At 49.5% G+C, this 26,340-nt stretch overlaps 1 protein-coding gene across 1 annotated transcript in view; it reads left to right on the top strand.

Annotated features, from left to right (window-relative positions):
* DPF3 (double PHD fingers 3) overlaps positions 1–26,340 on the top strand; it is a 248,393-nt gene that overhangs the window by 122,917 nt on the left and 99,136 nt on the right. Inside the window, 3 exon segments of the mRNA XM_014558984.2 lie at positions 12,631–12,758; positions 19,021–19,044; positions 19,046–19,117. Coding sequence (XP_014414470.2) covers positions 12,631–12,758; positions 19,021–19,044; positions 19,046–19,117 — 224 coding nt within the window.

The raw sequence follows: 26,340 nt of genomic DNA, 5'->3' as shown, positions 1-26,340 counted from the left end.
TATACCTCCTCACCAGCCTGTGACTGTTAAGTTGTGAATAAAGATGCCCGGGGAGTGTCTGGGAGTCAGTGATGGGGCCCCTCGGGCTGGGACCTTGGAGCATCAGGGCCCGTCTAGAGAACACAAAGTAGCATGACCAATAAATGTACCACTCTCTTCCTGGAGGTGACACACGTTTGCAGTTGAATTTTTCACACAAGCCAGTGTTTCAGAAAAGGTTCTTCATCCAGGGTCCCAACTAGCCGGTATGGCATCTTTGTGCAAATGTAGAAGAAGGCGCCCCCTCTGGGTGGACGTTTATAAACAGCGCCCCTTCTGGTGGGTTAGGAGAGCACACACTGGCTCTCAGCCCTTTTATGTCCCCTTGGCAGGGGTCCCTGTGCAGGTACCATGTGCCCACCTCTCAGAGATGGAGGGAGAGGCTGGGGGCCTGCTCTCTTTTGCACACTGAAGTGGAGTTGGATGTACCCTTTTTGAAGGTCAGTGCATAGCACCTATCAGTATTTAAAAATCACATGCCCTTTGACCTATAAATTCTATGGCTAGGGAATTTATCCTATAAATTAATATATAGTCAGAATGTATCAGGTTGTCCACTGTGGCATTGTTTGTAAGAACAACAAACAAAGAATGAAAACAACCAGAAGGTGCCTTAGTAGGGGACTAGTTAAATATATAGTACATTCATAAACTGGAATACTATTTTGTCCTTTAAAGGAACAAGTAGAAAAAGTGGAAAGACATCCAAGCTATATTTTAAGTGGAAAGAAAAAAAGCAAATTGCACAATATTATGTATAATCCTCTTTGGGCAAACCTTGTAGAAAACTGATAATCAATTTGTCCATCTTGGGCTGAATCTCTTTAAATCTATAGAAACTGAAAGAGTGCGTTTATGTTGAAAGAAAACCAATGAATGAGCCAGCCAACCCTTGGCACCCCTCCACCACCCAGGCCCTGTGGATGCCCATCCTCTCCTCTCTTGGGCTCCACCATCAGCGCCTTGTGTCCTCAGGGGAGGGAGAGAGAATTTCCCCTGATTAGTGAGAGGTGGGGCATTGGCCTGGAGCGGAATTGTCTCAAGGCATGAGTTTCCTTCCATGTCAGACCTTTTTATGCGTAATAAGGAGATGCCACAAACAATTTGCCATGGAAACACCCAATTTGCCATGGAAACACCCAGTTTGCCCCTCCCATCTTCCTTTGTGTCCCTGCCTGAGTCCAGCCCGTGGTGGGCAGCTTTCAGCAACAAAGGCCAGGGTATAATGTGGGTTAGAGTGGTCCTTGACCCCAGGCCTTCAGAGCCGAGAGCTTTGTCAGGAAACCAGGTCAGGGCAAGGGGAGGGGGTGTCCATTCAGGAATGCTAAGGGACCTTGGAGAAGGGCTGAGGGCAGGGCTGCAGAAACATCCACTTCTGGTTCAGCCCCACACAGCACAGAGCTTACCTTTGACATCTCGGAGCAGGAGTGGGGAGCAGATTGTGGTTGCTGTGAAGTTGTTTGTTCCTGGGCTAAATTATACACTGATGGAGTACTCCCCAGGCCTGCTGTCCTCATCCCATCTCCCTCACTGTGAATGTGCCATCCTGCCTATGTTTCTTTACTTACTTGCTGAAAGTACAAATGTGTCTGTGTGGGGGTGGGATGGTGCTGAGAGCTGGGGAGAGCTCTTTGGAATTTGAAAGCATTCTCAACGTCCCTGGACCTCTGTGTTTCTCACGCCTAACATTACCCCTCCAATCAGTCTTGAATAAACATCTTGCAACCTCCTACCTGCCTGGGCATCTGAAGGACAACACATACAACATTATTTCTCTCTGCTGACTGACAATGGAGTTCAGTGTTCCCTGCAGCTTGCACTTGGCTGCAGAGGCAAATGCAAGGTGTTTCAAGGCGCAGCCATCACAATTCAGGCAACACGAAGACTTGGGTGGGGACTGGTGCGGAGGCGGGCCTCCCCTGGACTGTTTCCCCAAGAATGGAGCTCTGTCCTTGCAAAGGGAAAGCCTGAGCTGGCAGGAGAGAAAGGTGGGTGTAAATATCCACCAGAAGGCCCTGAAGCAGGGCAGATATTGGGCAAAAGCCAGCTGATTAAAAAAGAGCCTTTAACTTCACTGTTTTTTTTTTTTTTTAAATGAAGAAAAGGAAAAAGGCTGAGTACAAACTTTTACTTGTGTCCTCCTGTATTAAATGCACAGGTAGTCTGCTTAGATCAGTTAGCATCTTCTAACCCCAGATTTTATGGTTCCTGTGGTCTAGAGCAGATTTTATCTTTGTTATATATGGAGGTTGGGAAAACTGTGGCATTGAATTAGGAAGTTAATTTCCCAGGGGATATCAGTGGTGAAGCCAAGGATAGAACCCAATGGGGGAACCTACCGGGACTGGCGCCATGTTGCTCCAGGACTCAATACACACGTTCATCCTGGCATCATCGGATCAGCAGGCCTCCTGGAATGTACCTGGGGCCTTGTAAATCCCTTCTGCTCCAGGACACTTGGGGAGCAGCATGGCTCTTTGCCACCCTTGCCAGATTCCAAGGGTGATGAGAAGGAAGGAAGCCAGGAATAGAGTTCTGGTTCTTTCTCTTGTGTTTTTTGGCAGCCACTCAATGACTGGGCATGAATGACCAGGATAATCACCGCCCCACCACATGTTGTTGGGGGAACATGAACAGTTGGGCAAGAACCCTGAGGATATGATAGGCTAGGGTGCCCCAAAGCAGAGGGTGCCATAGCCAGCCAACAAGAAGTCACAGGACCCTTGGAGGGGTACCCCCAAGGGGGCGGTCCGGGCAGAGAGGCCTGAGTCCTGCCTGCATGGGCAGCGGTGGAGAGAGCGGCTTTGCCCGCCTAGGGTGTCCTGGCCACACTGCACTGCCAGAAGTCTACAGATGGGAGCAGGCTGTGGCCAACTTCCCCAGCTTTTGAAAATCCTGCATCTTAATTAGTTCCCTACTGCTTTTGTACATGGCCCACATTCTAATAGTCCCCGGCTTCTTCCACCATTTGCTCTCTGATGTTCGGTGCGATTTCTCTTCTCCTCGAGACAGTCTCCCCGACTCCTCCAGCACTCTCCCCATCCAGAAACAGCTTAAGGAACGCCAAAGTGCCAAGCGTGTAGCCCGAGATTGATGAGCCTGTCAGCTGGCTCCCTGTGCCCCCTGCCTCCCCTCCCCCCCCTCCCCCGTGTGCTCCGTACAGGGATGAACCGGGGGCGGGGGTGGGCGAGATGCAGGGACGCCGAGGAAGGGACCCGTGGAGCCCCCGGCCAGGTGTGAGCCAACGGGCAGCGTGACCTTCTGCCGGCCCGCGCAGGAGTCTGGCTGTGTCCTTCCGAGGGGGAAGGACGCTGGGTTCCCACCCCCATCTGTCAGAGCTTATCTGTCTCTGCGAGGGGGGTTGCCTGAGCTTGGTACGGCCGGGAGAATGGATGCCTTCAAGTGCATCAGGGGGAAATGACCAGTCATTTGTCTCTTTCCTGCCGTGTCAGAGCTGCCGCCATCCATCGTGGAGGCCGCAACAGCCGCTTCTTCAGCTCTTGTCAGCATCGTGAGCAGGGGAGCCAGAGAGAGGTGGGCAGGCTACACCAGCCCCGGCCCCGTGCCCGGGCTCCTTATGCTCCTTTCGCCTTCCAGGTGGTCTGGGGAAAGGAGCCGGGGCCTGGGGACCGGGCCGGGGCCCTGGTACTGTGTGCGTTCGGCGGGGCTCTGGGCGCTTGGGCTGGCGCAGGAAACCGGCCGCAGCTGGGAGTCGGCCGGGTGGCGCGCACACCTGCTGCTGAGCTTCCCGGACCGTGGTTTGCATTCGGCCCCAGCAGAGTCACGTTTAGGGCAAGGGCTGTAAGACTGAGGAATCGCCCTGTTACACCAGGGCCTGTTCACTTGTATCTCTCCCCAGTGCACACGTTTGAGGGCAGGGGCCCACCCGATACTCCATCTGTAACCCCAACACCCGGCATGGGCTTGGCACATAGTAGGCGGACAGCAAAGATTTATTCAAGGGATGAAAAGAAGAAAGGTGCCTGGTGTCTGGTCTCAAGCTTGTAGAACATGGCTTGGCTCTCATCATGCCCACATCCCAGATGACTGAGGCTGAGCAGGAGAGGAGGCACCTTCGGCAGCTAACCTGGCCTCTCCATCCGATTCCGAGCCTGGGCTATGGGGCCTGTCCCAGCTTTGCCATCTTTGGTTTGGGGTAGTAGGGGCCTCCACTGTGCTGAACAGCTGTGCTCTGCAGGAGAAAAGGCATCAAATAGGAATCACAAGGTCTGGGTTCAAGTTCAGATCCCTCTACCTACTGGCTTTGTGATTTTGAGCAATAACCACTCTGACCTTGATTCTTCATCTGTGAAATGTGGGTCACTGCAGCTGCACTGCTTGCTTCCCCAGGGTTGTTTTGACAGTCACGTGGGATGGTGGAGCTGGAGGGCTTGGCCAGTGTGAGGAGGCACCGTGATGCCATCTCTGTGCTGTCCTGCTGGCTGGGCTGAGGAGATCTCAGCTGACGCTGTCTCTGTCCCTAGCACGAGGGATGTGCTCACTGCGGGCAGCTCACTGCCCAGCTGGAAGAGCATGTGCTGTCTGGTCAGCATGCGAACCCATTTCTGCCTTAGAGTCTTTTAAAAGCCCAAGTCTAGTATCTTTTATACCAAGGAGAGAAGGCCTGGCATCTGGCTGTGGGATCCACCTTTACCAGAACCACAGCTTTCCCAGACTCACCCCTGTGTCCCAGAACTCAGTCCTCTGGCACCGTTGCCGGGGGCACAGAGATAAATTTGGAAGGCTTCCTCTCTGCTTTTACTAACACCTGTCATCCCATGGTGCTAGGCCAGGCCTGTCTGGCTGGGTCTTTTCTCCTGCCCTTGGCCTAGGCTGATCGGCCATCTTAGAGAACCGCTCCTCTGTGGACTCACTCTGTATGGCTCTATATACCTTTGTCCCTTGGCACTCGGTCCCCAGCCTCCACACCCGGCCTCTATCCTGGTTCACTGGGTGGGGATGCCCCTGCTCAGGGGCCAGGGAACTGCCCTCTGGCTGTACTTGGCAACCAGGACGTAGGTGCTGCGAAGGCAGGGCTTGTCTGTATCACACACGCCCTCTCCTAAGCGCTGGCTCATTGGCAGGGCTTCACGCCTATTGCAGTCACTCCTAACTGGTCTTGCTTCTGCCCTTGCCTTCCTTCAGTTGTTTTCTGAGTGTTAAAATATAGGTGTCATAATGTCACTCTTTGCTTGAAACTGCCCGTGGCTTCAGATGGCACTCAGAGTAGAAGTCAGCATTCTCGCAGTGGCCCACACAGCCCTTCAAGGCCCGGGAGCTCTCGGAACTGGGCTCCTGCTCTGCCCTCAGGCTCACTGTGCTCTGGGCAGACAGGCTCTGGCTTCAGGGCCTTGGCACTGATGGCTCCTTTGTCTAGAATGTCCTTTCCTGGATGGCAGCATGGCCCCCTCCCTGCTCCTTCAGGCTCCGGCTTTCCTGGCCACATCTAAAGCTGCAGCTACCCTCCCCTGACCCCTGGGACTCCAGCTTCCTCTCCTCTGCTCAGTTTCTCTCCAAAACACCAATTACCATCTGTCATACTATGGGTCTTGCTTGTTTATGTCTTGTTTCTCCCCTACTAGAATGTAACTTCTGTGAGGGCAAGAGCTTTTGTTTTTTGTTCTCAGCTGTGTCCTCAGCACCTAGAACAGAGCCCGGTACACAGTAAGTGCTCAATAATGATTTATCAAGTGAATGGGAAGAGCAAGATCTCTTCTAGGTGGTTCTGCTGTGATTTCCAAATCTGCAGGACAGTGTCCCCTGGACTAGAGCAGCATCTTGCCCTCCCAGCCTTGCCTCATCCTCAGCCTCGCCTATCCTCTTAACTGCTCCAGACTTGACTCCTTCACTTCCATTCCCCCGGGACCCATGCCCAGGCTGGGGGAGCTGTGCCTCCTGGTACCTGATGGTCCTAGAGTGTCAGAAGGCGAGGAGTTTGGCTGAGAAGCACAAGGAGATGGAGACATTGGGAAGCAAAAAGGAGGGTGCTCCCCCATTAACTGAGCATCCTCCCCTGCAGATGCTATAAGTCCATTATCTCTTCTGGCCCTGGAACAACACCAGGATATGAGCTCTCCAGCTCTACAGATGAGGAGATCAAGGCCAAGTGTGCAGTGCACGATACTAGAGCTGAGATTTCACCCCAGACAGCTTCTTGCACTTTCCAGTGATCTGTGTTCGCTCGATCCATTTCCCGACTCAGTCCATTCCCACCGTCCCTCGCCTCCCTCACCTTCCTGCTAAGTTGCACTGATGTGGCCTGCTGACCAGCCCAGTGGAGAGCTTCCTTTGACAGTGTGGGTGTTTTCCTGTTCTCAGGGGGGAGGAGAATGCTCATCTGTGTTGCCGATCTCTGGGTACTGCCAACAGGGGCCCATCCTTGTGTGCTGGCTTAGGGGCAAGTGGGTAGGCACAGCAGAGAGTGGGGACCACCTCTTGGGGGAAGGATCAGTCCTTCTGTTGTGTGGCTGTCCTGGGCTTCTAAACAAGCAGTAACAAGGGCCTGCAGGGTGCAGCCTGGGCAACGGGTCCTCATTGTGAACCTCATCTATTTTGAGCTTTATGAATCACAAAACAGGGAGTCCAGGGTAGCCAAGAAAATGGCACCCCTGAGGAATGAGCAGATGGATTCCCGGGCCTGCCACCATCTCAGGAAATCAGGGCTTTGGCCCCCTCCAATCTCTTCCCCTGTGGGGTAAGAGATAACAATACCCCCTTCTCCGTCCCCATGAGCCTTTAGCTGATGGGGATAAATGAAATAATGACTCTTAAGCTTCTTGCTCCTTGGGAGTAAGTTGATGTGTAAATCTAAAGAAATATGATGAGCTTAGCTCCTCAAAATAATAAGCACCCAGAAGAGAAAACTGCACATTTGTATTTTTAAAGAAAAACTAGGGGCAGGTTAAAAAAAAAATTCCGAGCACTCATGATGTAGCAGGAAGATTGTCTGCCATTGTCTGTGGGATTCTTCCCTCCCCTTGCACTATGACTCTATCTCCAGGCTCCTGCATCAGGGAGAGCTCATGATGGATGGACGGATGGATGTGCCTTGTCGGGGTGTTTCACCACGATTTCCCTTGGGGCAGTCTGTCTGTTGGCAGAGCACAGCCTCCCAAAAGATGGTATCTCTTGCAAACTCGACAGCTAACAGACAGCTCCTCTCTTTGTATATTTCCCCAAAGAAGAACTGTCTTAATCTGTTTCTTATATGGCATATTTTATTATAATCCATATATGACTTGCAGGTCCCCAGTCCTCCATCCTGAGCCAAAAAATGCATGAGGAGTTAGAGGCACCGTGAGTCCGTGACATCTAAGCGTTTGCATTTTTAAATGACCTGGGATTTAATTACTCTCTGTGCTCCCATGTTGCACTTTCGGGCTTGTCTTGCCTGCATCCTGTTAATGAGCTCAGTGGCTCCAACAACCCAGTGGAAGCCTTGCATTCGATGCGTTGGGTGGCAGGCTTGGGGCACCTGTGTCAGAAGCCTGTGGCTTTGATCTTCACCCGAGAGGGTGGCTGCCCTGTCCACAGCCCTAGAGGGAAGCCATTGCTCTTCACTGGTGATTTTTTTTTTTTTTTTGGCTTTGCTTTTATTTGTGCTTTTCTTTTCTTTCTATTTTTTTAGAAAGACTTTCTATGCTTCAATCCTTGTTTGTCTAAGAGGTTTTTTCTTATTTGGAAACTGATTTGCTTCGGTTTGCACAGAAGCTGTCTCTGGTGTGATGGATCGTGCTGGAAGTCACCCAAGGAGTATCTCTGTTCCCAATTAGAAGTGGAGGCTGAGCTGCTTACAGGGGCCCAGGGAGGCGGCTGGCTTGGGTGACAGCTGCTGCCGCTCTGGAGAGAGTAACGATCCGTGGGTTTATATCCATGTGAATAAAATCAGGCTAATTTAAAGATGAATTACGTGTGTGTGTTTAGACCATTTTCTTTTAACGTTACATGTTGGATGGCTCCTGTCCGGTTATGTGGTCCCCAAATTTGTGCGAGGGTCAAAATGAATACGCTTATAAAGCATTTCTCAATCCTATATCCAGATGAGTTGTATTAGAATAAAACTGAATCAAGGAAATCCCTAAGGGCTTCATGGGGAATATGTCTAGGACATACGTTGTGCAAGAGCTTGGACCCGTTACCTTATTTTTCTTCACTCTGGGACCTCCTGTGGTCAGGAGCCAGAGAATGTACTCTCTGCTGCTTTGTTGGGAGGGCACTGGTTAGCCTGTCACTCTGACCTTGCCAGCTTTACCCATAGTGCTTTGAAACCAGGGTTTGCCAGGGGTCAGGAAGAATGCTGTTCTGGAATGGCGCTCAGCCGGGTATCAAGTAGACAGCATGAAGAACCATAGTTAATGTCCTTCCATTTTTTGGAAGCAAAATCATAGCACATGTTGCTTTTAATGCTATAAACCTGCACTGTTTAATACGGTAGCCACCAGCCACATGTGCCTATGGAACACTTGAAATGTGGCTAATCTGAATTGAGATGCTCTGTGAGTGTAGAATATACCCTAGATTTCAAAGACTTAATGTGAATAAAATAATGTAAAAAACCAGAATAATTTAAAAATATTGATTGCATGTTGAAATGATATTGTTTTGGATGTACTGAGTTAGATAAAATATATATATTAAGATTAATTGCACCTGTTGCCCTTTACTTTTGTAAGTGTGGCTACTAGAAAGCTTAAAATTATATAAACGGCTTGTACTATATTTCCTTTGGACAGCACTGCTGTACCATTAAAATCAGAATCATCCAAGCTTTGATAATAATAACATGTAGCATTTATATGGCACTTAGAACATCCCAGGCTCTTTACACATATGATCTCCTTTTGAATCTTAAGTTTTGAATAGAAAAAAAAGCAAAACAAAAATTCAGCTTCATTTCCTATTCTGTTTCTCATACTAGTTTTTGTGGATCTTTGTAGAATTTCTTTAAGCAGTGTATTACCACGTTTAATTCTCACACCAACCCTGTGAAATAGATACAGTCATCATCCCCGTTTAACACATAAGGAAACAGATGTAGAGGTTTAAGTAACTAGCCTGTGGTCCCTTGACTAATACGTGGCAAGGCCAGTATTTGACTCCAGGAGTTTCTGAAAACAGAACTTCTATGAGCCAATTAAATATTTTGGTTAACTAGGTAAGGATAATGTCACTCAATTTCTCTGGAATTCTGGGAGAGTCTCTGTCTTTCTGTGCTCTACTTTCCTCAACAAGGGATTGGACTCAAGATGCTGTTGGGGTTCCTCCTAGCTCTTTGCAGGTAGGAGAGCCCATTTCAGTCTTACCGTATTGGTTCTCTTTTCCCTCTTTCTTCTGACACTGTGCCCATCTTGTCAAGGACCAGAGGACTGAGCAAGTAGACTGAATGATGGGAAAGCAGGATGGAGGAATACTTAGCAGAGGAGGAAGGAGGAGCAGGAGAAGGAGGCGGAGGGAGTTCAGCAGTGATGGAAAGTTCTGTGTGGGCTCAATACTGTTGTGTGGGGTGAACACCACGTGGGGATGTTCATACACAGCAGAGCTCAGAACCGTGACACACACCTGCCCTCAGCCTCAGCAAAGATCTGCCTTTTATCCCGAAATATGAAAACTATGGAGAGGGTCTAGGAATGCAATGGATGTGCACAAAGGTTAGGATAAACCTTCCTTTTCGTGGAAGGACCAACGCAAGGCAGAGTGAAGTCCATACAGTCTAGAGATTAGGTGAATGGATTCTGAGGTAGACTGGGGTCAAGGCTGGACTTTGCTCCTTACCAGCTGTGTGATATTAAGCAAGTTGTACACCTCCCTAAGCTGCAGCATCCTCATCTGTAAAATGGGACAATAACTGTGCTCACCTTGGGTGGCGGAGGGGATTAAGTGATAACACAGCAGTAACAGGTGCCACCTTGTGAATGTTTACTGGGTGCCAAGCAGTCTGCGTGTACACAAATGTATTAACACTGGTCAGGGCTCAGCCTGAGCCTGCAAACTACTACTAAAGATATAGCCAGTGGGGCTTTAGTCACCCTCTTAACCATGTCTAGGAAAGATCATTTGGCTGCATTCTTGTCCTGTTGTGTGGCTTTCTGTGAAGTTACTTAACTTCTCTGAGCTTCAGGTGACTCATTTATAAAATGATTAAAGCAGATGATCTGTGAGGCCTTTTTCAGCTCCAAAATACAGTGCAATTCTGGAAATAGGATTTATTTAGTGTTGAGAAGGCTAAGGGGGATACTAGAATATGAACTTCATAGATCTATATATATATATATATGAGTATTATAAGTTTGAAGGATGCTGAAGAGCTGTTCTCTTTTGACTGAGGACAGGACATGAGGCGACACATTTTAATCATTTTAAATTAGACATTTGGAAGCCTTTTCTGACTTGGGAGAAAGAGTAATATGTCATCGGAGCAAGCTCTCGAGTTGCACATTGAACTCATTGAAGCAGACTGTTGACTATTTTTCTGACACTTAAATGTAACTTTATCACACAGGCCTCCCCTGACCCCCTGACCTAAAGTAAACCCCCCCACCTCCCACCATATTCTTCCTTTGCATTTCACTCTGTTTACCTCCATAGCATTTATGACATTTTTAAATTGCATATTTATTTTGTATTTAGCATTTAATGTCTGTCTCTTTAGATTGTAAACCATCTAGAGGCCTGGCTGGTCGTTATTTGGTTCACCTCCTATATACCAAGTCCCAGCACAGTGGTTGTCACATAGCAGGTGGCAGTAAATGTTTGTTGAATGAATAGGTGAGTGAGTTTCAGAGGTGGCTGATTTGGTGCTAGTGCTTTTTGATGGAGGTGGATCCTGTTTGACTTTCATGTTAAGAAAACTCTCAAAGTCCTTATCTCTCAAGGGACTTTAGGTACTGTTTCTCCTTCCCGCCATTGTATTCTGGGGGCTGGTCACACATAGGTGTGAGTTTCTTTAGTTTTAATGGGCTGCCCCGAGCGCTGTTCCTCTCGTGGGCTGGTCAGCCTGTGCCTGGTTCTGGTGGAGGAGACGGGGGAAGCTGGAGTTCCACCGGAGGCAGAATAAAGCCCAGTGGAACACAGCTTGATTGTGCTGGTTATTTCCGTGTACTCCCCCAGATCCGCCCTTTGTCCTTCTTTACACCGCCCTGTGCCCCGGGAAGCTGACCCCGGTGGCTGCATCAGTGAGGCTCCCTTGCCCTCTGGCTCCTGGTTGAGGTTGGCCATTGGCCAATGGGAGGGCAGAGCAGGAAGACGAGGATGGAGGGAGAAAGAGGTTGGGCCATGTGTCCCTGCGCCCGGTTCTCTGGCGTGCACGCTCAAGAGCCATGCTGCAGCTACAGCGCCTACCGGGGGCGCTCCATGGCACGCTCTCTAGGTCTCGCAAACGCTCTCTCTGTCCCTCCGGGAATAGCAGTGCTCATGGCTCCCTGCTGTTAATTCCCCTGGGTGCTTCACCATTCCTTGTTGTCCCTTACTCCTGTCCACACCTCGGTAAACAGTCCTCACACTGAACTCTGTACAAATGGGCCGTTCACTCCCATGACTGTTTGCTCGGGCACCACGCCGTCAGATCTTGCACCCATCTTAACCTGATGCAGGGAGGGGCCTGTGCATCTAATCACAGTGGGGTATGAGGTACTGGATCAGAGGAGAGGTTGGAGGAATATTTTGTAGTAAATCCAAATGTGATCACCTGTACCTGAGTTTTCTGTTTCTGGGGAAATACAAAAAAATCCCCAAGAACCTCCTTTGGGTTACAATTTGGGGGGATGTCATGAGAAGGGAGTTCTGTTTCTCCCTTGGTTTCTCTCATGGGCCGGGCTGGCTCTGGCTGCCACTGCTCCAGTGGCCCCATGACCTCAAGCCCCAGGAAGCCAATCAAACTCTGATGCCTTCAGAACAGATGCCCCGGCGTGCGGGCACTGCCGCTCCCAGCTGCTGGTCTGGGGCCTGTGAGGCATCTGCCCTCGTTCTTTTTCTTCCCTTGGCTTTAGAGGCCTTTACTTCCCTGATGAGTTGATTAGAACAGCCTCTCTGAAGTTAAAATCACTTTTCATGGGGTAGACTGGAGCCGGGCAGCCAGCATGGCCGGGGGAGGTCGTGGGGTCACCAAACAAGAGCTGGCCTAGAGGGAGAGGATGATAAGACCGAGGCCGACATTGGTGTACCGCTTTGGAGTGTTCAAAGCACTTTAATGTGAAGGAACACATTTATGCGCCACAAAATGGCCTTGTGGGGGGCTGGGCATTGTCACCCTCACTTTGTAGATGTGGAAAAGGGCTCGGGCATCCTCCAGTGCCTCGCCCAAAGTCACAGGGCTGGAGAGTGGCAGAAACAGGACGGAGACCCAGTTCATCTGACCCCACGTCCATCTGGCGCACTTTCTGCTCTGCTTCTGCTGTCTCTAAGGGAGCAGGCAGGGTTGGGCTCTGTCTCGGGGATTGTGGCTGGAGACAGAAAAGCTCCAGTGTTGGGAGGAGAGAGCCCAGGCTGTCGAGTCCTCCCCAGGAGCTCCAGTTCCTGCAATGCCCTTGGGGGCCCCTCCTCCTGTCCCTCCTGCTTCGAGTGACCTGAGGCTGCTTTTCTGTCCTTGCTTTTCAGAAGTGGAGCTGCCCCTGAAGAAGGATGGGTTCACCTCAGAAAGCACCACCCTGGAAGCCTTGCTCCGCGGGGAAGGGGTCGAGAAGAAGGTGGACACCAGGGAGGAGGAAAGCATCCAGGAGATACAGGTATTTCTGTGCTTGCTGGTGGGACGCCCCCGAGCATCACCGTTGTGCTTCTGAGAACTCCAGCCCCGGCTCTGGTCCTCCTATCACGGAACAGGGCTGTGCCTCAGCTACCTCGGGGCGCTGTTGCTGGGGAGCTCGCAAATTCTTTTCTGATTTAACCTGTCCCCCTTTCCCTCCCTCTCTGTGTTTATCCATTCAAAATGCAGTTTGGGAGCCTACTGTGCAGCAGGCACTGTTCTAGGTCCTGGGGGGCGCAATGGTGAGCAAAACAGACTGGGTCCTGTTCCCCAGGGAGCTGAGAGTCCACAGTCCAGCTCTGAACTCTCGGTTGTCTGCACCAGCCTGTCCAGAGTGATTCCCTGCTCCACCCCATCCTCGGCGCCGGTACACCAGCCGTCTTATCCTTTCACATCACTGCCCACTCCTTCTTCAAGGCCAGTTTCGAAGTCACCCTCCTGGCAGGGTCAGTGGCTCCTGTCCCCGTGTGTTCACCATCCTCTGTGCACAGCACTACTAAGGTGGTCACCATGCAGGGTCACCATTCAGGATTATAATGGTGCACTCTGACTGTTTCTTATTCATTTTTCTTGACTCCCCAGTGTCGAATCCAATGGTTGGCACAGAGGATTGTAATAATATTAATTAATACAAATAGACATAATAGTCCTAAATATTAAACATAATTAAATTATTAAAGTTAAATTATATTTATACTTTATATTGAATTTTTATATTTTATGTTGTATAGTACATATGATAAAATTATGTTTATTAATTTTACTTCCAATTTAATATTTACAGATTAATTTATTAGCATTATAATTAAATTACTAACAGTTACATTTTTGGTTTGCTTCGTAAGTAGCACCAGTGTGTGAATTTCACTGAGTCAGGGACCAGGCGGTGGTGTTCACCATCGTACCCTGGGGGCCTTGCACCTTTGGGCAGAGTCAGGTGTCCCTAAAGGCAGTGAATGAGTCAATGAATGTGGCCTTCTCTGCTGTTCCTGCGTTCAGATGAATCTTTTCTATTCAGTCGAGTCTTTTCTATTTGGTTGTCACAACATGGCTTATCTTTGCTCCCTCCTCAACTTCTCCGAGCCCCAGCCCCAGTAAAGATCCTTATTGACTGTGACCTTTATTTGTTTGACACACTTTGGAGTTGTCTTCAACCCCAGTCCTTCTCTCACACCCAATATCCATTCATCAGGAATCCTGTCCGCTGTGCCCTCAATGTGAATCCAGAGCATAGCCCCTTCTCACCACACCCACCTGGTCCAGGGCACACGCATCTCCCGGCTGAACTCTTGCGGTAAAGTGATCCCCCTACTGATGGTTGAGAGGGAGCCCTTGCCGCGCTCAGAACCCACGCTGGCCCCTGTTCTCTCGAGTATGAGTCATGGCCCTCCTACCTCTCTCCAACTCACTGCTTCCTCTCTTCCTTCCTTCCTCACTCGGCTCCAGGCCGCCACCTCCTTCTGCTGCCTCCCCCGCAACACACACCGGCCCGCTCCACCCTGGGCTTTGCTCTGGCTGTAGAGTCCTCTCCCCACACATCTGCTGGGCTCTCACTCTCACCTTCTTCAAGGTTTTGCTCCTGTCCCTCCTTCTCTGTGGAGTTGACCCTGACCACTGTGTGCAACACCACATCCTGTGCCCCTGATTCTTACATGCTTTCCTCTCTCCTTTTCCCCCATAGTTTTGTCACCATCTAACAGACTTCATAGTTTTCTGATTTATTATGCTACGGTTTATTTTCTCCTCCAATAGCATGTAAACTCCTCAAGGGCAGGCGTCTTTGTCCATCTCGCTCACTCATGTATCTCAAACATCTATACACTGCCTGACACTTAGTAGGTGCGCAACAAATGTTTATTGTGTGGGTGCACGAGTGAACAGATTCCTAAGAGTTGACCATCCCTGGTCCGTCCCCTCTCCGACATGTCCTCCTCTGCTAGCTGACCTTTCATCCCCAAACACAACTCTGCTTGTGCCACGCCCTTGTTTAAAAAACTTGGCTAAAACACTTTTGTTTCCTGCTAAATAAATCTGAAATGATGAGTGTGATCGTCTTGAGCCCCCTCTCCCTGCTCCTAACCTAGTTTTCAGGCTTGTTTCCCACAGTTCCTTTACTCCCTCTGTTCTTCAGCCTCTTCCCTCCGTGCCTCTGGTCATGCTGTGCCCTTTATCTGGCGTAGCTTTTCTTCCATCTCCACGTGCACAAATTCCACCCATCTATTAGGCTCAGCCCTGATACCACCTTCCCCATGAAGCCTTTCTTGATAACCGCCCTCCCTTTCCCCCTAGTTCTCTTTTTACCGCCAGCATTTAGGACACCTGGGAGTTTCTTCTTCTTCTTCTAATTCCTTTTTTTTTTTTTTGCTATTCATGTATTATCCCCCATTTTTGGACTTTCAGATATTTGAAGTCAATGTCTGTCCCATCTAGATTGCCCATTAGAGTAGTTTTTGCTTGGTTAGTGTAATTTGACTGAGTCAGTGAGTGGGACAGAACCATTGCCCAGAAGCCTTGATGCTCCAGTGACAGTCAGCCCTTTCCCTTTCGAGCTGGCAGTGGTTCAAGTGGGTTCAAGTCCTTCTCAGTGGGTTCAAGTCCTTCTCAGGCAGCGTCGGGCCAGTATACGGGTTGTTGTTGTTGAATCATTATCATCACCATCATCCCTGATGTAAACTTGAATGCCTACTATGTGCAGAGCATGAAAGCCACCATCTGCTGTGCTAGAAGCCAAAACCAGGACCCAAAGCCAGAGGAGTTTACATGTTCTTATTGGCTTTGATTATTAAAATCAAGTGCACGTCTAGCAAATGGTCTGTTTTGTTCATTTTCCCATTCATTTATTCGCTCCATCAAAGTTTATCGAGTGTCTCCTCTGAGCAGGCGTGGTGTCGGGTTCTGGGGAAATGAAGAAACCAAGAGAGACCTGTCCCCTCCACTCATATTCTGTTATGACATACAGACAGAAAGCAAGGACACAGACAAAATAATTGCATTTCAGGATACTTGCTTTGAAAAGAACAGAGCATGAAGATTCAGTATAAGAGGAGGGACAGATTCTAGGTAGTGTCCTAAGGGAGACAGGGACTTAACTCAGTCCTATGAGATGAGAAGGAGCTGAGAAAGTGAGGAACCTGGGAAGCAGCCTTCTGGGCAGAGGAAAGTGCTCCTGAAGGCCTCGTGATAGGTCCCAGCTCATCGTGTTGAAAGAATAGACAGAAGGCCGGTGTGGTTGGAGCACAGAGCTGAGAAGAGAAGGGCCCTGGGTGGGGATGGCGAGGTGGGCAGGGCCAGACCTGCAAGAGGCTCTTGGTTTCATGAGACATGAAAAAGGAAGCCATTTGGAGGATTTTAACCAGGGCAGTGAATGTGTGTTTCCTCCAGATCCCTCCAGCCACTATGTGGAAGAAAGATGGTATGCAGGGCCAGCAGTGGAAGGAGGGAAATCAGCTAGGAGGTTTCCGCACTGTTTCAGGCCAGAGATAATGGAGTCTTTAAAAGGGAATTCCTTCTTTTTTTAAACACACACACACACACACACACACACACACACACACACACACACACACAACCAAGAACCATTGTTAGCATCACTGTAAAGACTGTTTAGAGTAACAAGGAGAAGAGTTATTTTAAAATGTGTTTATTTTGCAGATAATGTCCTTGGACAGGGAATGCATGAGTTACCAGGGGATCAGCTGCATCTCTAGTTGGACACCCTTGCCCTTCATTGCTAATACAGGATGCCCCCTCTGCTTCCTGAGCCCTGAATAGAGCTTTGTTTGTTAGGAACTCCCGGCTCCTCCCGACTTATGTAGAGAGGCCTCTGGTGTCAGGGCCACGTTGCAGGAAATGCAAAAACACAGGAAATGCTGCTGTCACATCTGAGGCCTGGGGCTTGGACTGGAGGTTCTAGAGATACAGGGAAGCCAGTGGGAAGAGGGAGAGAGAAGTCAGCTTACTCCAAGACACTGAGGCCATGCGGCACGTCTGGGGACTAGTGCAACTAGTGCAGCTGCCTTCACTGATTTTTCACCTTCCAACCCAGAGTCCATATTGCAGGTAATAAATACCTTCATAATGAAAAACGAGCGTGGAGTCAGAATGGCACTGAGATGCCAGAGGCAATGACCTTTAAATTCGAGGCACTTGGAACTTACCATGATTAAATGACTTCAAGACCCAGAAAGTTAGCGATGGCTATACAAACAGCAACCACAGGCATAACAACACCCCGTATTTATCCTACATCTTTGCACTGAAGACTTGTCATTGTATCACTAGTGTTCCCACCTACAGTTCAGAGAGGCTGGCCTAGCTGTGGGCCAGAGGTCGTCTCCAGCTGCTGCTGCTTCCCTGTCGGATGGCGAAGGTCTGCCCGGAGACCCTAAGTGCTGCCAGCTGACGACTTCCCACAAAAGCATAGCAGAGAAGCCAGACAAGAATTTACTAGTCCCGTTTTGAGTTCTTTGGGAGGATTTGGTAATTGGCAATATCCTGACCCCTGTGATGGGAATGGGGCTCTATGACAAGAAGCAGCGGGAGAAGCTCGCTGGAAACTCACCTCTGGGCTTCCTGCTCGGAGGACAGGCCAGGGGCATCGTTAGGATGCCACCTGAACAGTGATGGTGATCCCAGAAGGCAGTACTGTGTGTGCTGCTTTCTAAGCCTTTTCCCAGCTTGTGTGATTGTCGTATCATCACCACAAGGATGGGTGGATGCTGTTATCCTGTACAATTTGGTGCCCACCCGCCTTTCTAGCATCATCTTATGCCAGTCTCTCCCTGAGACACTGAACTCTTGTCGCACTGGCCTCTTTCTGCTCCCTGGACAAGCCATGTTCCCCTCCCTGCATCAGAGAGCTTGCTCATGCTGTTCCTTCTTCCTGGAATACTTTCTCTCCTTCCCTCCCCCTGGTCCCTATTCCCAAGGTTAGTCTCTGTTCATCCTTTCCATCTCAACTCTCTTAGTTCATTTCCTCAGGTAAGCCTTACCTGACCTCAGATTAGGTAAAGGTCCCTTCTAACAGCCTCTCTTAGCGCCTTGAACTTGCCTGTCACAGTTTGCATGGCAGTTGTAACTATATGGTTATATACGTGGTTTGAATCTGTCTTCCCTTCATTAGACTGTAGAGTCCATTTGGGGCCAGGACTATAGCTGTTTTGTGGCTGGTCCAGCACAGCACCTGCCATGTCATCAGCCCTGGACAAATGTTTGTTGATAGAATGAATGAATTCCTATTTGATACTTGGGGGAATCTGAGGCATGAAGCGATGAGGACTCACCCAAGGTCACACAGTGAGCCTGTAAAGAACACCCAGGGTTCCTGATGTGGAATCCAGTGAGCTCCATGCCCTTCCCCTTCCCCAACTTCCACTCTGGGGGCTGGGTCCTTTTCCCTCCCTTAAACCTAGAGATACACACCTTACCTCCCCTTTCCTTCCCTCCCCCAAAGGGAGTGAAGTGCTCAGGTCCTATAGGAAGTACCATAATACACCTTGGAATTCTCAGACACAAGGGCTGAGAAAGAGATGGAAAGCTCTGAGCTGATGAACCTGACCTTGCTTTGGATGCGCTGTGTGATCCTGAGCAGTCGGAACTTTCCCGCCTCAGTTTGTTTACCTGAAAAGAGATTGGATTCTCTGCTGCAGTGTGACTCACAGGGCTGTTAGAATTAAATTCATGATCTTTAAGCTCCATTACAAGTAATGTGCTGTAATGAAAATCCATTTCTCTTAAAAAAAAAAAAGATGGAAGATGATGAATGACACATTAATGTCAAATTCTGGTGAGATGAACAGGAAGTTACTTGTTCTCATCAAACAGGGCAGGGTTCCAGGATGCCAGGGAAAGGAGAAGCACATTTTCATCTTTGAGGTGGCCCTTTAGGAACAAGAGGACAATTACATTAGAGTAAGTTTTGACCAGACATCCTGGGCCCACGTAGGAGAGTATCCCTGCCAAAGTATTCTCTTTTTAGAAAACACTTCTTGGGCAAATAGAATTGAAAAAGGTCAGTGTTCTGGGAGGATGTGGCTGACATGGTCCTGGGGGTTTGAGAGAGAGATGGTACCGCCGAGAGCGCCAACTCCGGGCCAGCATGTTGGAGGCCTAGCTTCCCAAGCAATGGCTGCATCTTCACTGTGTTAAAAAAAAATACCAAAAAATCAGAACACCCCAAATAACCCTCTGATGGTTTTCTCCTCTGCATTTTATTTCTCATCCCCTCTATTTTCTTGTCCTTTCAGAGGGTTTTGGAAAACGATGAAAACTGTAGAAGAAGGAAATGAAGAAGAGGATTTAGAAGAGGATGTTCCCAAGCGGAAGAACCGGACCAGAGGACGGGTAAGCTGGGGATGCTGTGAGGGAGCCGAGAGGTCAGGGAGGCTGGCGCCTGGTGAACAGCCCGTCCCCAGGTCCAAAGGCCCCCTGCAGCTAGAGGGGAGGGCACAGCTCAGTTGTAGAGTGCGTGCCTAGCTTGCGTGAGGTCCTGGGTTCAATCCCGAGTAACTTCATTAAATAAACAAACAGATCTAATTACCTCCCTCTCCACCCCCACAAAAAAAAAAAAAAAAGAAAAAGAAAAGAGAAAAACCAAAGTCCCACTGCAGCTAGACAGAAGTTGCATCCATGGTCTTCCTGCAGAACACCCAGAGAGGAGACCTCCAGATGAGCTCGTATCCCAGGTGATAACCTGCAAGAGTTTAGAGCTGGCACGAGAGGGAAGATGAGGCAGAGGGCGCCCCGAGGGGGATGGGGAGGGTCTGGGGAAGTGGGGTGGGGTCTGGATTGGGGTGGAGGATGAGGAGCCTGGGACTGCTGTCCCCATTCCTCAGTCGTAGAAGGAGGCTGAAAGCGTCCTGTCCCCGGGGCCATCCCAGAATGACAGGGCGAGGACACTTGCTTTGGGGTGTGTTTCACTAGGCAGAGAGTGGAGCAAGCTGGGAAAGCGTGGGGACCATAGCTGATGATTCCCAAGTGGGTGTGGCAGGGGCTTTGGAGCCTTGTGGCTTTGGAGCCTGGAATGTGGCTAGAAAAGGCCAGAAGCCTGGGGAATGGCTGAGGGGAAATCCGTGGTAGAAGGAATGAAAATATGACGGTGACCCTTGAGGGGAGGGAGTCAAACCTGAGTGGTGCTCTCAGGCAATCTGGTTGGTCCTCCAGAGTCCCCAAGTTCAAGCCCGAAGGGGTTTTCTGTGGTCACCTTCAGGGGTCTGTGCGAGTGTCTGACAGTAACCAGGTGGAGCGGGATCCCTGAGGATGAACTGCTCTGGGTCCGGAGAATCACCTCTCTGAGGCCTGCCCGGCTCCTTCAGGCTCTAGGCAGGATGCTTACCCCTCTCATGGACAAGAAGCTAGTCCTGGATGCCCTCTGGGCTTGTGATAACTGCGCCAAGCCTCTCTGTTCCTGTGGCTCTTGTGCCTGAATATACATCAGAATCACCAGGAGAGCCTATTGGAATGCAAACTCCCAGGACCCACTCCCAGAAGCTCTGATTCAGGAGGCGGTGGGGGGAGGCCTGGGGAGGCCTGGAGAGCTGTATTATAAGTAAGCCCCTAGGTGACTGGTGCAAAAGATCCGGTGCTGCCCACACTGAGTGAAGATGCTCCGGCGCCGATGGGACCTGGAACTTCTCCATCTGGGCAGGGCAGCCCTTTGATGCTGCACACCGTATACAGTCAGCACCCAGTTTCAGCAGGGATCTGTATTTTGACACTCTTGTTTTATCTATTCTTTACTCCCATGTGTTGTTAGTTTGTATGTTTGTTTCTCGGTTTGTTGTTTTGGTTTTTTGGGTTGTTTTGGTGGAGTATTTGAAAGCAAGTCCTAGACATTTTCTCTTTTATCCTGCTCACACTTCAGTGTATATCTCTAACAGGTATCATTATTGTACTCAATAAGAATAACTATTCTAATATCTATTATCCAGTCCTTAATCATTTCCCACTGATTTTCTCAAAAATGCCTTTTTACAGTTGGATTGTTTGAAACTTAAGTCTCTTGTATTCTATAATCTACCCCTTCCTTGCTACTCCCTACCACACACACAGTTTTTTCTCCTTGCTCTTTGTTTGTTGAAGAACCTGGGAGGCTGGTCCAGTAGAATTTCTCATATTCTAGATTTGGCAGACTGGTGGTGTTTAATGTGTCCCTCCATTCTCTTTATTTTCTGAAAACTGGTGGTTTGATGAGATACTTGATTTGTGTGTGTGTGTGTGTGTGTGTGTGTGTATAAATATTTTTTGGTGGAGCTAGAATCTTTCCTAGCTGTGATATGTGCTTCTTATTGCTTCACATCCAGAGACATATGCTGTCCACTTGTTCTGTCTTCAGTGGTGGTTAAGTTGATCGTGGATTTAGGTGTTGTCAGCTTGATCTCTCCTTAGAAAGTACCCCATCATGTTGTCACCTAATCATCTTAGTGGCCACTGATGAACTTGCCTTGACTCATGACTGCATTGGGGGTTACAATATAATGAATTTCTAATTCCATCATTAAAAGCAGTTTTAGAGTGTGGAGTTTATTTGCTGTGTACCTCTGGGCCTGCTTCCATCCCTTCCCTTAACCCAAACCAAACTTACTGCAACCTAGACATTGAACTTATGGTCAGCAAACATGAATGGTGTCTCTTCTCTGTAAGAACACCAGCAGAAGCGGCAGCCCCAGCCGTTTGAGCTTTCTGTAGGCTTCCTGTCCACCAGACAATGTGATGAGGCTCTTCACACTTCTGTTGGGACAGAGAGGCAGTCTAAGGCTGTACACCTCAGTGCCTGATGGTCCCTGAACCACAGCATCAGTGTCACCTGGGAGCTTGTTAGAACTGCAGAGCCCAGCCTCCACCCTAGACGGACTGAATTAACACCTGCACTTTAACAGGACCCCCAGGTGCTTTGTGTGCTCACTGAAGAAGTTAAGGCTAAGGTAGTGATGACAAGAGCAGTCTCTGCATTGTTTGAACCGTGAGTTCAAATCCCAGCTCCACCACATACTAGGCTTTGGGTGAATTATATAACTTCTGTGACCTTGACCAAATTATGTAAGTATTCCGGGTCTCAGTTTCTTCCTCATTAAAATAAGGGTAATAATATGCAACCAATTTTGAGTGCTTAATAAAGGCTAGATGTTTCTAGGAGGGTGCAAGCAAAGGGAATAACTTTCAGAACTTTGACAATGGAGATTCCCTGATAGGTGAGGGAAATTCAGACCTAACAATTAATAACTGTGTCTACGGCAACTTGAGCCTAACAAATCACTGCTCTTTAAATTTCATGAAATTCCTGTGAGCCATCCATGTGAGGATTATCATTCAGTTGATCAATCAGTATTTGTGATGCACTGTGGTGCAGCCCGGTGCATCTCAAACTTGAATGTGCATGTAAAGCGCCTGGTGATCTTGTTCAAGTGCAATTCTGATGCAGTACGTCTGGCAGGTGGGGACTGAGATCTTGCTTCATTAGCAAGATCCCAGGTGATGCCAGTGCTGCTGGTCTGAGCACCGCACTTTAAATAGCAAGAGTTTAGAGCAAAGGTTCTCAGTTTTTTTGGTCTCAGGAATTCTAAATTTAAAAATTACTGAGAGCTCCCAAAGCTGTTGTTCTAGTGGGTTATAACTAGTGATACTTCCCATATTAAAAATTAAAACAGAAAAAATGTTAAGAATACACGAGCACTCAGAGTGATGGCACCATCATATCATGTAGCCTCTGGAAAACTCCACTGTGCATTTGTGAGGGAATGTGAGTGAAAACTTTCAAATAACATTTTAGTACTATTACAAAAATAGTTTGGACATTGCAGACCACTGAAAGGGTCTCAGGGACATCTCCCCACCCCAAGGATCCCTGGACCACTATTGAGAACAACTGATATAGAGCAACTAGCCTTCTGTTTGGAGCTGAGTCTGTCCTAGTCGAGAGTTGCAGGAAACTCATGGCTTGAGCAAAAATGGGAAATATTTGAGAAGCTGTTGGGCCATTGCCCCAAATCTGAGCAATTTTTAAAGATTTGGGCAGGACAAGAAAGTGACAGGGATTTAGGATTAGGAAAGAGTAAGGAACCCAGGCAGCTTCTGGCCTCAACTTCTCCCTCATTCATTCTTTTCTTGTGAGATTGCCTTTCCTGCTTCTCTGTGCACATGGCTCCATAGCTTCTGAATTTATGAGTCCCCAGTTCAAGTGACCATTTCCCAGTTCAGAGTCCCTTGGAGGCAGAATCTGATTGGCTCAGCTTGGGTCAGGTGTCTCCTCCTGAACCAGCCAATCAGCTGGTGGCCAGTGGGGCAGGGCTGTGTGGTACAGTTGTGGCTGCCGTGGCCCACCAGTGTGTGAACGGGGAGGTGGAGCAGGGAGGGTGGAATGGGATGGGCAGTTCTCAGAGAAGGGACACTGGTTTCTTTTCGACATCAGCTTCAAAGTTTCCTGTAACAGATCCTGGAAACCTGGGCCTCTGCCTTCTACTGGCCTTGTGACTATGGACAAGTCATGAACCCTCTCAGAACCTGTTTCATTAAGTGCCAAATGAGAGTCATAATATTACTTGGTTAAACTCAGATGGTGTTGTTGGAATTAACTGAGCTAATTTATGAGAAAGAGCTTTGGATGCTGTGTGCCCAGCAATAGTGCTACATGTCAGGGGTTCATAATAAAGTATGAAGTGCCATCTTTGTCCTCCAGGATCTTGGAATTTAATTGAGGAGAGAATGCTAATAGCCATGATACAATTAGAAAGCAGCAGGCTTCTGACTGTGCACTAACCAAACGCAGTAAGAGTTCAGAGGAAAGAGAGATCAACTGGGCAAGGAGGGGAAGGAATTTATCGAGCACTTCCTGTAGACCCAGCGCTGTCCCCTGTGGTTTTGCACCTCTACAACAACTGCAGTAAAGATGTTGCTCTGCCCATTTTGCAGCTGAGAAAACTGATGCTTAGAGAAATAACTTGTCCAAAAACACATAGCTGGTGTTTAAGCCTATGTCTGTCTGACTTTAGAGCTGATGCTAGTTTTACTTCTCAATGTGGCAAGAGGAAGATCCTTGCAGGAGTGGCGTGTTAACAAAACTAAAGTGTGCACCAGATGTGGATGGGCAGAGGAGAGGCTGGTCCATGACAGGGATCAATAAAAACAAAGACTTGGATATAGCATGAGCATGAGGTCATCCTGGTAGGATTGGCACTAGGTTGTCATTGGATGTGTCAGTGAGTTTTAGACGGCAGTGAATGAATGTGTAAATGAATGAATGACCACGGGCTCCTGTCCTTTACTCTTTTTGCCTCATTGGTCTGGGAGTCGAGCAGGATGGACTGGGTAGGGCAACGCGGAGGTAGAACCCCAGCTGGTGGGTTCTTTGAGCAGTTCCGGGGGTTAATTGATGAGCCCCTGGATTAAGATGTGAAATTGAAGGGAAATGCCTTTAAAGGAAGACGCAATAGTACTTGGATACAGAGAATGGAGGAGAAGAAACAGATGACTGACTTACTGACCGGCTGACTGATGGATTGATTCATTTATTCAGCGAACATTTATTAAGTAAGTGCCGCTTATGTGGCTGGCTCTGTGTCAGGTTCCAGGCATAATGGTGGCCCAAATAGGCATGTTTTCCATCCTTATGTGGGGAGACAGAAAACCAGCAAGTACACCAGCACATGTATGGTATAATGTCAGACAGTGCTAAGTGCTAAGTGCTGTGACAGAACCTGAAGCTGGGGAAGGGAAAGAGGACGATGGAGGGGAAGCGAGAACATACGTTGGTCAGGAGGGCTTCCCTGAGGAGGTGACATTTGAGCAAGACAAGTAGGATTCTGAGTTTCCAGGAGACTATAAGGTGCTGCAGCCACAGGAAGCACCCCTGGCCTGTCTCCTCAGTGCCCTACAGCCACGATCCCTGTTTCGCAGTTGAGGAAACTGAGGTGCAGGGAGAGAGTGGGGGCAGCGGCCACCCTGCTGGCCAGCCCTGTGTGTGAGATTAAACCCTGGCTCCGGGCTGCTCCCCCAGAAGCCCGGTGCTTCCGGCTCCAGCGCTCCTCCTCGTCTCCCCCGCGGTATTTTTAGTCTCCCAGAGCCCCTGCCCGGCTCTGCTGTTGCCTCTGTCATTCTGCTTGACTTGCTTTCACTTGCTCAGAGGCGGCAGTGACAAGGCTGTGAGCTGCACACGTCAAGCTGTCCCCGGCTTCTCCGAGGGGGCGGGGAGGTGGTGAGGGCTGCTGAGGGTGACCACCCTCGGCGTGGGCAGGCGGGGAGGCCTGTCAGTACCCGGGGGTGACGGCCAGTGCCGCACAGCTCCCTCTTTGGGTCACCTCTGAGTCACGAGGGCGAGGGGAGGGGGCTGCTGGCTGTTGTGTATTCGGGGGTTGGGGGTGGGGAGGCAAAGAGGGACTGAGCCCAGGAGGGGAGGGGAGGAGAGGGGTGGCATTTTGTAATTTGTTTTGGAGTGAGACAGCTGAGGAGGTGGTGGAGCTGGTAGCTTGGAGGTGGTGTTGATTGCGAGGTGTGTGTGTTTGGGGAGAGTGCAAGCATCGTGGGGCAGGGGGACAGGCCTTTCCACTGTGGTGTCCCCAGTGAAAATGTGCGTGTGTGTGTGTGAGAGAGAGAGAGTGAGAGAGAGAGAGAGAGAGAGAGAGAGAGAGAGAGAGGGAGAGGGCACTTCAGGCCTTTTGACCGAGAAGTCCCCCTGGGCCACTTTTCCAGGCCAGGCCCCTAGGACCGCCCCATTTTCCCTGCACACCAGGTGCTGCCATGTCTTATTTCTGGTCTGCTGCACCTTCCTTTCTGTCTCCAGAGACCCCAGCAGGCCCTTCCTTTGGTTGGGAGTTTACTGCTTGCTACTCATTACCAGAGAATGACCTGGAGGGGGCTGGGGTGCAACACACGTGACCAGTGTGGGACTTACAAAGGTTTAAAAATAAACCTTGCCACGTTCTTGTAGCCACTGTCCTGGGGCTGCTGAGCTGCCAGCTCCCTCTCTGCTGCTCTTCTCTGTCCCCGGAGGTAGAGCTCATCCCACCCCACCCCAGGTGATGCTGACCCTGTCTGGAGATGCACACGGGGTGGTGCTTTCAAGGGTCCAGCCCCAGGAGACCACGAAGTGTCAAGGTCTCTGTCTCTGGCTGGAGCCCTGAGCTGCATGAAGCTCACCCTGTGGACCAGGCTGAGCAGGGGAGGGGGGAGCTCCCCGCATGCCCTGATGCCAGGCCTGGCTGGCTCTTGAGAGACTTGAGCTGCAGGGAGCGTGAGCACAGGAGTCTGGGGTGACGCCTGCAGTTATGCTACTTGCTCTAACACGCCCCTCAGCTGGGCAGCTGAGGGGAGCTGGGTTGGCATTTCCATGCGGTGTCAGCGAAGCTGGAAGGCTAAGGAGTTGGGGGGAGAGGTTCCGGGGCAACAGCAGAGTATGGGACTTCAGTAGATCTAGGCTTCACAGTCAGACTGTCCTGAGTGGCCTGGCCAAGTGACCTTGTGTAAGCTACTTAACCTCTCTGTTGCCTCCTAATCTGTAAGATGGAGGTTAATAGTAGTATCTCCTTCTTGGAGTTGTGAAGATTTAGTGAAGTGACACAGGTGAGTAGCTGAGT

Source organism: Camelus ferus, chromosome 6 (assembly GCF_009834535.1).
Source record: "Camelus ferus isolate YT-003-E chromosome 6, BCGSAC_Cfer_1.0, whole genome shotgun sequence".
NCBI lineage: Eukaryota > Metazoa > Chordata > Mammalia > Artiodactyla > Camelidae > Camelus > Camelus ferus.
Note: the sequence above shows the minus strand (reverse complement) of the source record. Positions and strands in the feature narration are given on the sequence as shown.